Source organism: Danio rerio, chromosome 15 (genome assembly GCF_052040795.2).
Source record: "Danio rerio strain M-AB ecotype USA chromosome 15, GRCz13ab, whole genome shotgun sequence".
Taxonomy (NCBI): Eukaryota; Metazoa; Chordata; class Actinopteri; order Cypriniformes; family Danionidae; genus Danio; species Danio rerio.
Window position 1 is genome coordinate 4389554 of NC_141035.1, and position 17947 is coordinate 4407500.

General features: G+C 36.9%; 1 protein-coding gene across 4 annotated transcripts in view; it reads right to left on the bottom strand.

Annotated features, from left to right (window-relative positions):
- The window catches only part of ece2b (endothelin converting enzyme 2b), a 150566-nt gene that overhangs the window by 106728 nt on the left and 25891 nt on the right, over positions 1-17947 (bottom strand). Inside the window, exon 1 of one of the 4 annotated variants that reach the window (XM_087283364.1) lies at positions 9136-9364. In XM_087283364.1, coding sequence (XP_087139490.1) covers positions 9136-9138 — 3 coding nt within the window. In that variant the 5' untranslated portion in view covers positions 9139-9364. 4 annotated transcript variants of the gene reach the window in all.

Consider the following 17947-nt stretch of genomic DNA (forward strand, 5'->3'; position numbering starts at 1 on the left):
GCAGCAAAATTCCTTGATGATTTCTCCAGAATATAAGTATAATTCCTAGCCATTTCCACCTAGAAATTAGTTTTTTGATTTTCTGTTGTTCATAGGGCACAACGTTACAACAAAACAGCCAAGCTTTTAATAGAAAACAATTAAAAAAAAACTCTTTTTTTTTTTTTAAGTGAGATGCTAATGGTCTAATCCGATTCAATTACTACGCCAGAATAAGAGTATTGTTCCTAGTTATTTGGACCTAGAATCTAGCAACTTTTCATTTTCCGTTGGTCAACAAAGCTTCTACAAAAGATTCAAGCTTTAAATACAAAAAAATAATAATTATAAAGTCTTTTTTGATCTGTTTAAGAGAGATGCTAATAAGCTAATACAATTCAATGATCTATGCTAAGCTAAGCTAAACGTGCTCTTACCAGACTGAATGGATTCAAATCTGATAAAACTCAGCTGTTTAACTCTTAGAGAAGCTAAGGAGAGCAAAAAAATATAAGGTGTGTGTTCCTTTAAGAGACTAAAAGGCCACACACTATGTTTTCGGCCCTCAGAGACTATCTAAAGGAAAGATGAGGTAACAAAGGCTACGTTGAAGAGCTGATTGGACAATACTCAACGCATGAAGACTGAAGACGAGTGCAGAGAATGGGTGGACAGATCTTTCTGCAGGCCCCCAAATAAAGGTGCTCAGACATGGTGTCGCCGGCAGACATGGGTGAGGTCCAAGAACAAATAATCACTTAAGCGGACATAATTACACACACAATCTGCATTGTCTGACTTGCTAAAATGTGGACACATTCACAGATGAATGATGACCACAGATACAGGACACAGAGAAAGAGTGCTGCGCGATTTTTATGGTTATACAAATGGTATTTTAGGATAGTTATAAAAATTCTGATTTAAATTTAGTTGTGCTTGTTTGAAAAGCAGCTCAATTTGGCTACTGTTTTATGGATATAAATCATATCAATATAAAGTGATTTCATATTTGAAATAATAATACTATTATTAAAAATCAGCACAAATTATTGTAAAATTTAATGATAAAGAATAAAAAAATATATATTAAAAGATAATATAATATAAAAATTAATATAAAAGGTTTCACTTATTGAAATCCAGTAATGATGCAGGAAATTATTATTAATTATTAATTATTTAATTAAATTAATTATTATCATTATTATTATTATTTACTATAAATAGTAAAATAATGACAAACAATGATAATATTTTATATTATTATTAATAATAACAGCAATAATAACAATCTTCTAACAATAAAAATATTATTACTGTTACTACAATGATAATAATAATAACAACAGTAATAATGATATTTTATTGTTAAATGATTGTTATTATTTTATTATTTATTTAATTAATTTTAATTATTTAAAATGATTATTACTATTACTATTATGATTATAAATATAGTAATAGTAATAATATTTTTTATTGTTTGATGATTGTTATTATTATTATTATTAAAGTAATAATAATAATAATAATAATATTTTGTTAGATGATTGCTATTATTGCTATTATTATTGTTATTATTGTTATTGATAATTATATTAATTATTATTATAGTTTATTGTTTTAGTATTTATAGCAGTTAATAATAATAATAACAATAATCTAACCCAAAATAATATTATTACTATTACTATTATCCTATTATAGTAATAATATTTTTATTGTTAGATGATTGTTATTACTATTGTTATTATTTTTGTTTTTTATTATTATTATTATTATCATATCATTAATCACATTTAATATTTTATTTTACTATAAACATTTTATATTTATTGATTGATAATACAGTGTCAATGTAATATAATAATAAAAATATTTATTATATAATATATAAATAAATATTTTGATTAAGTTGTCCCCCAAAATAATCTCAAAATTGTGTTGTTTCAGCTCATTTTAACCAGTAAAAGCTCTTGTGTGTGTCTTATTGTCTGCAAAATTATTTTTGGCTTCACATCTTTATATAACTTTATATAACTAAACATGAAAAGACGATTCGCCAAAGGCCCAGTTCAACAACAACAACAAAAACATTCTGCCATTAGCTGTTGTTTTTCGGAAGAAGAGAGCATTTTCCAGTTCAATCGAGGCTTTGAGAGGCGACCCCACACACACACAAACACACACACACACACATACAGAGAGAGAGAGAGAGAGAGAGAGAGAGAGAGTGAGACAATCTGTAAAATCTTAATAGCAAATGTCAGGGCTTAAGTGACCTTGCCTGATCATTTGAGGATGTGGAATTCCTCGCAGGGTGTGGATTACACAAACAAAACACACTTACGCACGGGAAAAAAAAAACACACTGCCTTGTCGAAAGTGGATATTGAGCAGCTGGGAAAGCTCTGATAAATTGGTCGACAGCGGATCTGTAATTAGACCAGGAAAGTCAACTCACCGACATCATCTGCAAAGTGCTTTTGTTTTAATTTCGTGCATTTTTGTAATGAATGCATTCAACAGCTCTGTGTGAAATAAAATGTCATCATTAAATTTTAAGCTATAAGCAGGGCCAGACAGAATCTGCGGACATTTTTTACTATTTCTGCAAAGAATTTTTTTGAAATATTATAATTAAACTTCCTTTGTATTTTGTACACTGTTGTAAATGTTGGTTTAACGGGATATCACGGTGGCGCAGTGGTTAGCACTGTCGTCTCACAGCAAGAAGGTCACTGGTTTAAGTCCCGGCAGGGCCGTTGGCATTTCTGTGTGGAGTTTGCATGTTCTCCCCAAGTTGGCGTAGGTTTGCTTCGGTTTCTCCAACAGTGCAAACACATGCGCTATAGGAGAATTGAATAAACTAAACTGGCCATAGTGTATGTGTGTGAATGAGCGTGTATGGATGTTTCCCAGTACTGGGTTGCAGCTAAAAGGGCATTCGCGGTGTAAAAAAGTTGGCGGTTCATTCCGCTGTGGCTACCCTTGATTAATGAAGGGACTAAGCCGAAGGAAAATAAATGAACAACCAGGAAACCAGCGATTTCTGAGGCTGGTGACTCGGATGAACTTATCCTCCGCAGCAGAGGTGACTCTTGGTCTTCCTTTCCTGGGGCGGTCTGCATGTGAGCCAGTTTCTTAGTAGCGCTTGATGGTTTTTGTGACTGCACTTGGGGACACTTTCAAAGTTTTTCCAGTTTTTCGGACTGACTGACTGATGATGGCTGCTCGTTTTTCTTTAATTAGCTGCTTTTTTCTTGCCATAATACAAATTCTAACAGTCAATTCAGTAGGGTTATCAGCTGTGTATCCACCTGACTTCTGCACAACACAACTGATGGTCCCAATCCCATTTATAAGGCAAGAAATCCCACTTATTAAACCTGACAGGGCACACCTGTGAAGTGAAGACCATTTCAGGTGACTAAGGCTGCGTCTGAAACCGCATACATCCATACTATATAGTAGGCTAAAATCAGTATGCGAGCCGAGTAGTATGTCCAAATTCATAGAATTCAAAAATCAGTATGCGAGAAGTACCCGGATGACTTACTACTTCCGGCGAGATTCTGAAGTGCGCATCCCATGCACGCTGTGCTATCCCGTAATGCCCCGCGAGAGAATTCATGAATGGGAGTGAAGCGACGCATCTGACGCGGGTAGGTCACGTGAGCAAAACAAAATGGCGGATGTAGTACGTCCGAATTTCATTCATACTTTTCACTTTCATACTGTATAGAACGTACTTTTCTAACGGCCGAGCAGTACGTTTAAATTCAAATGTAGTACCTACTGAGTAGTAGGCGGTTTCGGATGCAGCCAAAGGGCTCTATTTGACGGTCCATGCGCAGAGCGCAAAACGCAGGGCGCAAACGCTTTCAGGGCGTGTCAGAACGCATTTTTGCTAATTTAAGGATGGGAAAATACGCTTTGCGCCGTGGCGCATGGTCTAAAAGGGTTGAGTTTATTTTCTTAATGAGTAATAGGTGTGTTTTGAGAATAAACCAATCAGAGTCTCATCTCCCATTCCCTTTAAGAGCCAGCTGCGTCGCATCATAAGTAAGTAACGTAAAGTAAGTTCACTTTCGCTTTTGCTCTTGTGGATAGGAAAACCTTCCCGCACAGACATCAGTTAGCCTATAAATAATTAATTTCGTTTGTTAAGCGCAAAGATTTGTTTCAAAACTATTTCTAAATTCAGTTCTAATTTCCAGCAAACGAATAAATGAACAATAATAACAAAATGTGCTCAAAATACTGAGTTATATCTTAATACACATGCTGTGCCCCTTATGGTCTAAAACCTGACAGGTGGACAAATCTAAGCTTGTTTTTAATAAAACAAATATAAATATGTATATAATAAATAATACTGCTAATAATAATAACATTATACAAAAGCAAATTGAATGAACTGAAAAAGCCTCCCGAGATGAAGAAAGCATGACGGCAGTGGTTTTTAAATTCATATAGGCTAGAAATTAATATGTTTTGTAATATTTTAATCATTTATATTTATATCCTATATATATCCTTATTATATATATATGCTTAATATATTATATCTTTTTCATATGTAAAGATATTTGCGTATTGCTCTACATCTTGTGTGTAGTGTGTAAGCCAGGCGCACTTTGCGCCAGACAATAGACTGACTTTGTTCTGGTCTAAAGATCAGACTATTTACAGTTTCTCAAAATAGCAATGTGCCAAAACACGCCTGCTTTTTTAGACCAGAACACCTATGGGCGCACATTTGTGCGCAAATGCATTTGCTATTTAAACAGTGTGGCGTAACACCTCAAAATGATCGTTGCTCCGAGCTAAAAGTAGCAAAAGACTGTTGCGCCGCGCCTTGCGCCACATTGCGCCGGATGTATGATAGGGCCCAAAGTCTTGAAGCTCATCAAGAGAACGCCAAGAGTGTGCAAAGCAGTAATCAAAGCAAAAGGTGGCTACTTTGAAGAACCTAGAACAGGGATGGGCAAACTTGATCCTCGAGGGCCGGTGTCTCTGCAGAGTTTTGTTCCAACACTAGTCAAACACACCTGAACAAACTAATCAGTGTCTTCAGGCCCTGCTGAAAAATCCAGCTTAAACCAGCCTAGGCTGGTTGGCTGGTTTTAGCTGGTCAACCAGGCTGGTTTTAGAGGGGTTTTGGTCACTTCCAGGCTGGTTTCCAGCCATTTCCAGCCTGGTTTTAGCTGGTCAGGCTTGGAGATGACCAGCTAAAACCAGCTTGACCAGCCTAGCCAAGCTGGGAGTCCAGCCAAAACCAGCTATATCCAGCTTAAACCAGGCTGGTCAAGCTGGTTTTAGCTGGATTTGGCTGGTCATTTTCCGGCCTGACCAGCTAAGACCAGGCTGGAAATGGCTGGAAACCAGCCTGGAAATTGCCAAAATCCCTCTAAAACCAGCCTGGTCAACCAGCTAAAACCAGCCAACCAGCCTAGGCTGGTTTAAGCTAGATTTTTCAGCAGGGAGATCACTAGAAATCTATAAGCAGGTGTGTTTGATTAGAGTTGGAGCTAAACTGTGCAGGACACCGGCCCTCCAGGACCGAGTTTGCCCAACCCTGACCTAGAATATGACATATTTTCAGTTGTTTCACACTTTTTTTTGCTATCCATATAACTCCACATGTGTTCATTCATAGTTTTGATGCCTTCAATATGAATCTACAATTGTCATAGTCATGAAAATGAAGAAAACTCTTTGAGTGAGAAGGTGTCTACTGTATATATTTTTTTATTTAAGCCTTATAAATGCTTTGGCAATACATTTGAAACCCTTGTCATGCCAATAAGAGAGGGAGAGAGAGAGAGAGAGAGAGAGAGAGAGAGAGAGAGAGAGAGAGAGAGGCTGCTGGCCCGAGCTCTCAGTGGTGACACGAAACGGAAGTCAGGGTTCAGCAATCTCCTTTTCCTCTTTTCTTCAATTCATGACCTCTCTCCACACACTCCGACAGCGAGACCCGCTCAATAACTCGCACATGCACACACAAACACGACGACCACAACACACACACACACCTGCTGATGCAGACAGTGTAAACCGCTCATTATCTCTTAGACGTATTCTCACTGTACACAAACAGTAACGCTTTTGGGGCATAGCAGGACACATCAACATCTAAGTCTAGGAATAATATTTCTGTGAGTCTCAAACATGGCTACTGACTACATCTCTGCAAACAGAGGGAAGTGTTAGGCTAAACAGAATGTTGTTTAAGCCGCTTATTGCAAATTGTACAAAAAATGAGCGAAACGTGTCTTCTATGATGATCATGTTTTCAAACTCACAGTTAAATACCACAGATATTTAAACAAACCAGGCTCATTCTGACAACATACCGCAATAAACATGACCTGGAGATCATGAAATACGTCCCAGGCGTTACGTGTTTTGCAGTTTTTGTTGTCGCGAATCCACCAGAGGTCGCTGTGTACGCTTTTTGAGATCTCAAATATCTCTTGTGTCTTTTGTGACTGCTATTCTCATGTAAATCCACCAGAGGCTGCTGTTGACTAACCGACTGACCCACCCTCCTCCTTCCCTAAACCCAACCAATAGTGTTTTCAAAAGCAATCCAGAAGAAGAAAAGTCCTCGCCTGATTTGTACCACACTTTCAAAATTTTACCACATTCTCACCGTTATTCACTTGTTTATTTATTTTTATTTTGCTTATTTATTATATAGGCGACGCAGTGGCGCAGTGGGTAGCACGTTCGCCTCACAGCAAGAAGGTCGCTGGGTCGCTGGTTTGATTCTCGGTTCAGTTGGTGCTTCTGTGTGGAGGTTGCATGTTCTCCATGTACTCCGGTTTCCCCCACAGTCCAAAGACATGCGGTACAGGTGAATTGGGTAGGCCAAATTGTCTGTAGTGTATGAGTGTGTGTGTGTGTGAATGAGTGTTTGTAGATGTTTCCCAGAGATGGATTGCGGCTAAAAGGGCATCCGCTGCGCAAAAACTAGCTGGATAAATTGGCGGTTCATTCCGCTGTGGTGACCCCAGATTAATAAAGGGACTAAGCCGACAAGAAAATTAATGAATGAATGAATGTTTATTGCATTTTATTATATTTTATTTGTGTATGTTTTACTCGATCACATAAACTCTACAGGTGCCTGATAGTTAGCTGTGGAGCTAACATGAATAAGATTCACTCTAGTGAACTGCATCCATGTTAGCATGTCACGTTTGATGTGGTAATTTCACAGTAGGAATACACACAGGTTCGAAGACTCGTTCTCGCCACCTGCAGTGCAATTCGGTCGGGTATACATCCACGTTAAAATATTAAAGTGAAAGTCATCATAGAATGCGTAGAATAGACCCAGCTCCCAACCCAAATTTGAAAATATAACGCAATATTTTTTTACCGCTCAATAAGACTCTATAACAACCCACCACCAATATATATATATATATATATATATATATATATATATATATATATATATATATATATATATATATATATATATATATATACAACAGTTCTGTCTGGTTCTCAAATCTGATTGGCTGATAGCCGTGCGATATTCTGCAATATCAGAACTCCTACAGCCTCTTTACCCTTTGTGTATTACTCCGCCCACATACAACCAGCAAAAAGCAGACACTACAGATCTAAAGTTTAAAAGATGCTTGCTCAGCTGTTTAACTGTCAGCTTATGATTTGAATTTGGAAGAAAGTAGTTCCTCATACAAAAGGGTTTTTGAGACTCTCCATGTTTGATTTTGTTTTTATATACACAAATATGCCGTCAAACTGTTGTATAAACGCAGTATCACACTCGTAGCAGTGCGATATGGCTGTATATCGGCACTGGTGGGGGGCACTAAGCCACGAGGCCATGCACGCCTCCCACCAGTGCCGATATACAGCCATATCGCACTGCTACGAGTGTGATATTCCTCATTTATATATATATAAACATTTTATTATTTCAGAATCAGTATTGTCTAATTGTATTGTTATCTAGAGCAGGGGTTCTCAACTGGTTTAGCCATGGGAACCACATTTTTACATGGTCATCAAGCCGCGACCTAAATTTTTAGAAACTATAATACAATTTTAGGAATTATAATTAATTTGTATTTATTTGTTAACATAAACAAGTAGTGACAGACACATCATAAGAAATTCACCAAGACTTACAAATAAACACTATTTTATTACTGTCTTTTAACAAAATGGATCAAATTATCGAAATATTACAAAGTAAACACGACAAATACAGTTAATAATAAACTGTTCATGAAACATGTTTTCTGGTTTCTAAATGTTGTTTTAATTTAGAAGGTTTCATGCTGTCTTATGAGAGCACCTCACTACATATCACACTGAGGCTTTAAGTCTTTTTTGTCATCAATATATATATTCATACTTTACATATTCAGGGTCATACTTGCGATTCGGCAAATTTGTTGCAACAATTAAATGAAATTTCACATGTCAAACGGTACGGTTGTCGCACACGCATTACAAAATAAAAGTATGGTATAAGCAAAATAAGTACAAATTTATACTTTTGTTGTTTTTTTTGACCACTCCGCGACCCACTGAAAATGTTCCCGCGACCCACTTTTGGGTCACGACCCACCAGTTGAGAAACACTGATCTAGAGCATTTTCCCCTAAAAAAATGATAGCTATAATTTAAACAACTTATATTGTGTTGTCTTCAGCATACGGGTTGTCTTCTTGTTGTGTTGTTCATTTATTATTTTGACCAATTATCAATGTATGCAAAAAAGAAGAACATTTAGAAGAAAAATGTCATCGGTACACAGCAAAAACATGTTTTAAGCACTACTAAACTGATAAATAGTACATTTTCAAGCTGTCTTTGAATATTTTTCCATAAGCAGTATAACTTGACGCCTGTTCTAATCTAGATTTTCTTGTATTGTTAGTATAACAAGTATAGGATCTGTCAGTAGTATTGTAAGACGCTATTTGCTCAAAACATAGCCTCTGTTTTGCATAAAAAAAATGCAAATAGCAAGATGCCATTCACACAACACAACAAGCTAGTTGTATTTCCTTTCTGCGGCCACAAAAAAACAAAAACGCCATAAACATATTCAAACAGCATGTAGTAAAACACATACAGCTTTTCTCGCTCATATTTTCTCACCATCTCTCCTTTAAGTCAGCATGCAGCGTCTGTTTCACCCGGACAGCAGGCAAACAGAACAATAAATCAATCCCTCGTTCAACACGCCGCATCACACACAACCCAGAACAGGCACTGTACGTGAACACACACGCCACAGACACATCAAAACACACTGCCTTCCCCTTCTCATTTCCTTCTCTTGTCTGTCTCTCTGGTGGTGGCCATAAACAGGCAGCTTTCAGATGGGAGGGAGGCGAGAGCGAGAGCAGACGAAGGAGTGTGTGCAAACAACACTGAAAGCCACAGTCAGGAGGGTCTGTCTGGGAGAGTACATTGTGATAATGAAGAATATCTATATCAATGGAATAAAGAAATCAACTGCAATAACATGTAATAATCTTAGCTAATCTTAGCAGCCTTACCGTGGAGCTCAGCCAGCTATCAGAGTTAGAAAGTGAGAGCAAACCCCTGACGTGATGGCAGATCCATTCATTGTTATACAAGCGCTTTTAGCTTTACAATTTTAATACATTTATTTTAATATTTGAATTAAGAAGTTTAATACTTGCACTATACTTTTGAGAGCCAATTATAATAAAAAAAAATACATTCCGCAAGAGACTGGCCTGCTGACCAAAACAAAAACACAAAGGCTCATCTCAGATTTGCCAGAAAACATATTGATGATCCCAAAAATGGCCCCAGAATGGCTGTAGAAAAAAAAATTAAGACTTTGGAGTGGCCTAGTCAAAGCCCTGATGTAAATCCAAATAAGATGTTGTGTTATGACTCTAACAAAGAAGGTTCATGCTCAAAAACCCTCCAATGTGGCTGAATTACAACAATTCTGCAATGATGAGGGGCCTAAATTTATCCAAAGCGCTGTAACAAACTCACTGAAAGCTATCAAAGACGCTTTAATGCAGTTGTTGCTGCTAAGGGTGGCCCAATCATTAGGTTCAGGGGCAAACACTTTTTCACACAGGGCTATGTAGTTTTGTATTTTGTTTTACCTTACTACTAAACACCTTCATTTACTTGTGTTATCTTTGACTAATAATTCCATTAGTTTGATGATCCAAAACATTAAAGTGTGACAAACATGCAAGAAATACATTCTGCATGACACAGGCCTGCTGTTCAAGACAAAAAACACTGCTGAGCAAAAAGAACATTAAAGATCGTCTCAGTTTTGTCTGAAAACATCTTGGTGATCCCCAGATTGGCTGTAATAAAACAAATATATATATATATTTTGGAATGGCCTAGTTAAAGTCCCGACCTGAATCCAAATGAGATGTTGTGACATGATCTTAAAAAGGCTGGTCATACTCGAAAACTCTCCAATGGCTTACAATAAATCTTCATTTTCAATTAATTATTTAGATTAAGGGGGTTTTGCATAAAAAAAGCAGAAGTGGATTTAGCTGGTTTTGGTGCATTTTTTTTTTTTACCTGATAGAAAGAGGCTGATAGAAAATGCTCATTTACAAGAAAAGAAGTCTGATGGATTTTAAGGTTTTTGCATTTGAACTCTTTACATATATATATATATATATATATATATATATATATATATATATATATATATATATATATATATATATATATACATATACACACACAGTTACAGTTGAAGTCAGAATTATTCGCCCCCCTTTGATTGTATTTTTTTTTTTTTCTAAATGATGTTTAACAGGGCAAGGAAATTTTCACAGTGTGTCTGATAATATTTTTTCTTCTGGAAAAAGTCTTATTTGTTTTATTTCGGCTAGAATAAAAGCAGGTTTACATTTTTTTTTAAACATTTTAGGGACAAAATTATTAGCCACTTTAAGCTATTTTTTTTCGATGGTCTATAGAACAAACCATCATTTTATAATACATTGCCTAATTACCCTAACCTGCCTAGTTAACCTAATTAACCTAGTTAAGTCTTTAAATGTCACTTTAAGCTGTATAGAAGTGTCTTGAGAAATATCTAGTCAAATAATATTTACTGTCATCATGGCAAAGATAAAATAAATGACTTATTAGAATTAAGTTATTAAAACTATTATGTTTAGAAATGTGTGTGTGTGTGTGTGTGTGTGTGTGTGTATGTTTATATATATATATATATATATATATATATATATATATATATATATATATATATATATATATATATATATATATATATATATATATATATATATATATATATATATATACACATACATATACATATATACATATATATATATATATATATATATATATATATATATATATATATATATATATATATATATATATATATTAGAGCTTTATGTCCAGCAATGCCCCTGTAATATACTTTTCTGATATTATAATACTTTTTGTGTTGTTATTTTATTGGTCAAAAAATCAATTTGTGATGTCAAATGAACGTCACGTTTTTGACATCAAGTTGATTTGCATTCTTAATGTTTATTATTATTTTATTACGATGAAGGTTGAGAAAGGCCCGCTGGTAAGTGCATACACTTTCAAATATATATGCTATAATTTTATATATATTTTCATAATCAGATTTCCACATGGGTTGTTTGACTAGCAGAATATTTACGCTCTCCTGAGTTACAATGCAAATAAATGGTGACAAAACTTCAAAATCTAAAAAAATTAACAGTATAAAAGCACCTAAAATCTTTCAGAATGACTCATGCGGATTCACATCTACATCATATGTATTTCTGCTATACTGGTGAGTCACTGGTTTCAGAATATCATTCCCTTTTGTTCCACGGAAGAAAGAAAGTAAGCCATACTGTCAGGGTTTGAAATGACACAAGCGTATAAGACACAAAATCTGAATTTAGAAACTACGAAAAGTGCAAAACTAAGAGGAAATGAAATCAGAAATAACAGATCTCAGCAGTTTAAAACACATTTACACTACATCAAGCTATTTAGACATACATTGGATTGATTGGATTTACTGCATTCTTTTAAGTTAACTGGTTGCAAACAGTATATATGGGCTGAATTTAAACAAACAAATAAAGTTAGACATTACTTTTGTATAAATTAAGCCCACATAAATTGTTTGCAAACCTTAAATAAGGTAGCAAATCCAATGAATCACATCAAAACAAACCCAACCCTTCCATTCCCTCCATACATTCAGCTCCACAGTAACTCCCATTCAGAAGTGCCCGAATTCCCACAGTCCTCCGGCCGCTCATTCATTCAGGCTGTGCTAACACTTGTGCACCTATAGAGGGGGCTTCCATTGTGGCCCGGTTAAAGGGTACGGGGACAGAGAGCCGCACTGTTGTGGTACAAAAGGCCATTCTGTCCTGCGCCAGCGGCCCAACATGCCCTGATGTAGTTAGACACTTGAGCGCACTTCACAAGAGCCCCCCCCCCCCCCCCCCCCCCTCCCGCTGTAAACCAATAAGCACAACGTATGAAGACCTGCTGATAGCTGCTCCTTATGAAATTTGGTTTTTCCACAATAATGTCAAAGGGAAATGTCATCCGCAGCCCATTTTGGTTCCATAATGAGAGAGCAGAATTGGAGAATTGAGGTCGTGACTTTATTCATCGAGAGTTGATTAGATCATGAAGAGTGGGTGTTTTATCGTTAAACAAAGACAGGTGGTTTTGGAGAAATTAGGTGACAGCTTAAGTTAAAAAAAAATGTGGATCATGAGGATAAACATTTGTTTTTGGAATAGGGTAAATCTGCAAAAAATAAAAACAATAGTAAATGTACTGTAGCTGCAAGCAGCAATTAAGGGACCAAGCAGTTCAGAGCCAGAAAGATTTGTCAGTGCCGTAAACAAAAACCATGTTGCCTATTGACACGGATTTCACAACACTTGTTCAATATGGTCAAAAGATGATCCAAGTCAAATTTGGTGATATTTCGGCAAACGGTCTTTGAGGAGTTTGCAAATGAATTTCTTAAATAAACCTAATATGGCAGACAGGAAGTTTAGGCAAAAATGGCATATTTGGTATCAGTGTTCTCGGCATGACCCAAGAAATAAGTTAAGATCAATTTTACTACAATAAACATATGCAGTTAGCACATTTTTGATTCATTATTGGGGGCGAGGCAGTGGCGCAGTAGGTAGTGCTGTCGCCTCACAGCAAGAAGGTCACTGGGTCGCTGGTTCGAACCTCGGCTCAGTTGCCGTTTCTGTGTGAAGTTTGCATGGGTTTCCTCCAGTTGCTCCGGTTTCCCCCCCATTCCAAAGATATGCCGTGCAGGTGAATTGATATGCGGTGCAGGTGAATTGTGTGGGCTAAATTGTCCATAGTGTATGAGTGTGTGTGTGGATGTTTCCCAGAGATGGGTTGCGGCTGGAAGGGCATCTGCTGCGTAAAAACTTGCTGGATAAGTTGGTGGTTCATTCGGATTAATAAAGGGACTAAGCCGACAAGAAAATGAATGAATGAATGATTCATTATTGACGGTTAGTGAATGGTTTATAACTCGTGACCACTAGGTGGCACTGTTACTAAATGTATGTGTTGTGGTTATTGTGAGTTGCCAAGGACACACCCAAAGTTTAGTGTCAGTTTGTTTAAGCCAGGGGTCTTCAAACTCAGTCCTGGAGGGCCCTGTAGATTTTAGCACCAACTTGCTGTTGTTTCTAGAAATCCTTGTAAGAGTTTGATTAGCTAGCCCAGGTGTGTCTGATTGGGGTTGGAACTAAACTTTGCGGAACATCGGCCCTCCAGGACCGAGTTTGGACATGCCTGGTTTAAGTATTGCAGAGTTACAGCCTCAGATTCACATCAAGCTAGCACATTTTTCGATACCGTAAATGACAACCGTTGCGCTGATCGATATGATTTCCATAACATTTGGTCAGCATTTTCTGAAGAAGATCAGAATCAAATTTGGTGACAACTAAATCAACGATAGAGAAGGAGTTCGCAAAAGAAGCTTTTTGAACAAATTCAATATGGCGGACAGGAAGTTGCCCAAACATGGCATGTTTGGTATTAATGTTCATGGCATGACCAAATGAATGATTTGATACTAATTTTACTACAATAAACCTATGCTGTCAACATTGATTAGCCATTTTGTAAGATCCATTATTGATGGTTAGTTAAGGGTTTTTAACGTGTGACCACAAGATGACGCTGTTACCAAATTTATGTGTTGTGGTTATTGTGAGGTGCCAGTGACACACCTAAAGTTCGGCGTCAATATAATTACAAGTTTCAGAATTACAGCCACAGACGATCTTTGACATGGTGCCAGAACATTCGTCGGTAGCGTAAACGGAAATCATGTCGAGTATCTGTCTGAAGAACATCAGAGTCAAGTTTGGCGAAAATCTGAAAATCTAAGAGGAGTTCGAAAATCAAATAGTTTCAATCCAAAAGCAAAATGGCAGACAGGAAGTTCAGTTCATTTTGGCATATTTGGTATCAATGTTCTCGGCATGATCCAGGGAATATAATAAGACACGCGTCATGTCAATAAAGAATGTTTAGCAAAAGTTATTAGCATTTTTCAATATTTGCTTATAACTTTTGGCCACAAGGTGGCACTGCTCCAGAAGTTTTATTACATAGATATCGTCTGAAGTCCAATTTAGCAAGCCCTACATTAGATTAGTTCACAAGTTAAACGAAAACGGTTGGTCTAATCAACTTGAGTTCAATAACTTTTGGTCAGCATGGTCTGTAGATTTTTGTTCAAAATCGAATAAGCGGCCTAGGACGAGTTTGATCAAATAGGTTTTGCAAAAAATTCGAAATAGCAGAATAATTTTCATGACGTTGATTGTAGCCCATTCAGTTCCAAAGTTAACGATAAACATAAGGTAAACCTTGGACAAGTGGTGGCGCTAGAGAGTTTGAGTTACAGACTTCAGGTTTGCTGTGGTTCATGTTGACACTGCCCTCTATCATTGTGCCAAATTATACAACTTTCTCGCATATGGTTATATGGGCTGCCATTTAAATCCGGTGGAAGAAGAAGAAGAAGAAGAGGAAGCGGAATAATAATAATAATAATAATAATAAAAAGGCTAACGGAAACAATACGTGCCTTCGCAGCTTTGCTGCTTGGCCCATAATAATAATAATTAAATATGAGGAATGTGGATTAAAGCTAATTAATGCCTAAACAGTAGCAAATTGTTTGTAATGGGAAGATTACGGTTTGATTCTGTGGTAATAAATGAACTGATAAAACACAAACATGAACGTCTACCAACTGCCAAATATGGAAATATGTTATTTCATATGCTTGCATCAGTAATATAATAAGTACATGTTGGAGGCTTGTGGCGTGTGAGGAATTTCAATCGAAATGTAGACCATATTACTGAAAGCTGTGCTCATTAAAGTAACAAATGACCTGCTGTTATCTTCTGATATTATCATCTCTCTCTCTCTCTCTCTCTCTCTCATTATTATTATTATTACTAGAACATCATGTAGCCTTTACAACTATTACCAACAATATACACTCACTTTATTAGGTAAACCTGTTCAACTGCACGTTAACACAAACTTCTAATCAGCCAATCACAAGGCAGCAACTCAATGCATTTAGGCATGTAGACAAGGTCAAGAAAATCTGCTGCAGTTCAAATCGAGCATCAGAATGGGGAAGAAAGGTGATTTATGTGACTTTGAACGTGGCATGGTTGTTGGTGCCAGACGAGCTGGTCTGAGTATTTCAGAAACTGCTGATCTTCTGGGATTTTCACGCACAACCATCTCTAGGATTTACAGAGAATGGTCAGAAAAAGAAAATATCCAGTGAGCAGGAGGTCTGTTAGCACAAATGCCTTGTTGCTGCCAGAGGTCAGAGGAGTATGGCCAGGCTGGTTCAATTTGATAGAAAGGCTACAGTAACTCACGAGTAAACCACTCGTTTCAACCGAGGTCTGCAGAAGAGCATCTCTGAACGCATAACACATCCAACCTTGAGGCAGATGGGCTACAGCATCAGAAGACCACACTAGGTGCCACTCCTGTCAGCTAAGAACAGGAAACTGAGGCTACAATTCACACAGGCTCACCAAAAGTGCACAATAGAAGACTGGAAAAATGTTGCCTGGTCTGATGAGTCTCGATTTCTGTTGCAATATTCGGATGGTAGGGTCAGAATTTGGCATCTCTCAAGATTTTTTCCTTCACTTTGTCAATTGGTGAAGGTTGTTCCTCACCACTGTCGCCACTGGCTTGCTTGCTTTGGGACTTATGGAGCGGCGCATTGATGGATTTGCTCTTCAGTGTTTGGACAATTAAACCACCCTGAACTGAACTAAACTGAACTTCAACTCTGAGAACTAGACTGACACTTTCAATTTACTAAAACCTATACGTTCAGCCGCTTTGACACTATATACATGGTAAAAGTACTAGTGAAATAAAAATTAACTGAATTGAATGTACTGCAAGTAAAATCTGTCATTTGGAAGGCATATAGCATTTACAAAATATGACTGGTCATTTTTAAGGGCCAATCCCAATTCTATTTTTTTACCCTTACCCCTTCCCCTTGGCCCTTTAAAGCATGGCTAAAGGGGAAGGGTTTCAAAATTTACCCCTAAAAATCCCTTTCAGACGATCGCGACTGCTGTAGTTATTCTAGTTGTGTTATTTATTGGTATTTATCTTCAGGAAATCAATGAAGGCATATATTATGTTATCACAATGATCTAATGTAGCAATAAGATCGTAACTGAACTGCGCATTTGCACAGGGGCCATACTCATCAATGTAAACACACCAAAAACACAATTAACATTACAGCAGACACTGTAACAAGCTCATTCCCAGACCCTAGACTTTTCTGACAGGGTATTTGAGTGTCATCGAGTGTTGTGGGACTGCTATACAGCAGTTATTATTAGCGATAATAGATCGCGAAATTTTGCGGTTTTTATTTTAACGTTTTTTTTTTTTTTTTCTTTTAAAGCATGATTGTAAAACATGAGCATGGTTATGAATATATTAAAATGTGTTTGTTTGTTGTAAAAATTCGTAATAATGACAAAAAATGCAAATTTGTGAATCTCCTTACTTCCGGGTGCAGCTGTGGCTGGTGTATTCTGGGAAATTTTCTTGCCCCTTGGTTTCGAGTGTGGTCCTGAAAAATCTTAATTTAAAGGGGTGTATACCCCTTGCCCCTAGCAAGCTAAAGAGAACTGGGACACCACAACCCTTTAACGGGAACGCGCAAAACGAGGGGTAGGGGTAAGGGGAAGAACTAAGGGGTAGAATTGGGATTGGGCCTAGATGATATTTAAAAAAAAAACGTTAACTTGCATCGCCGATAGTTTCAGTCGGAATCGAATTAATATATCTTAATAATAAATTAACAACAAAAGCAACAAAAGAGTGCCAAATAGTATCCTAATTGAAAATCAGATTCTGTATGATTTCTTTTTATGTTTTTGCTACACAGAAATTAGCGAACAATCCATTATATTAAGAAAACGAATCCTAAAAACGAATCACCATAATGCAACCTTCACATAGTATTCATTCATTCATTTTCCTTCGGCTTAGTCTTTATTTCAGAGGTCGCCACAGCGCAATGAACCGCCAACTGTTCTAGCATATGTTTTAAGCAGCGGAGCACCCGGAGAAAACCCACGCCAACACAGGGAGAACATGCAACACACAGAAATAGTCGGGACTCAAACCAGCAACCTTCTTGCTGTGAGGCGACAGTGCTAACCACTGAGCCGCCGATCTATCCTATATGATTTCTTTTTCTTCTTCTTTTTTTTTGCTGCTCACGCAAGAAAGAAATACATTCAAGGCATGTTCAACAGCAGTTCACATGTAGACTATCGGGGTGAATTAAAATGAAAAG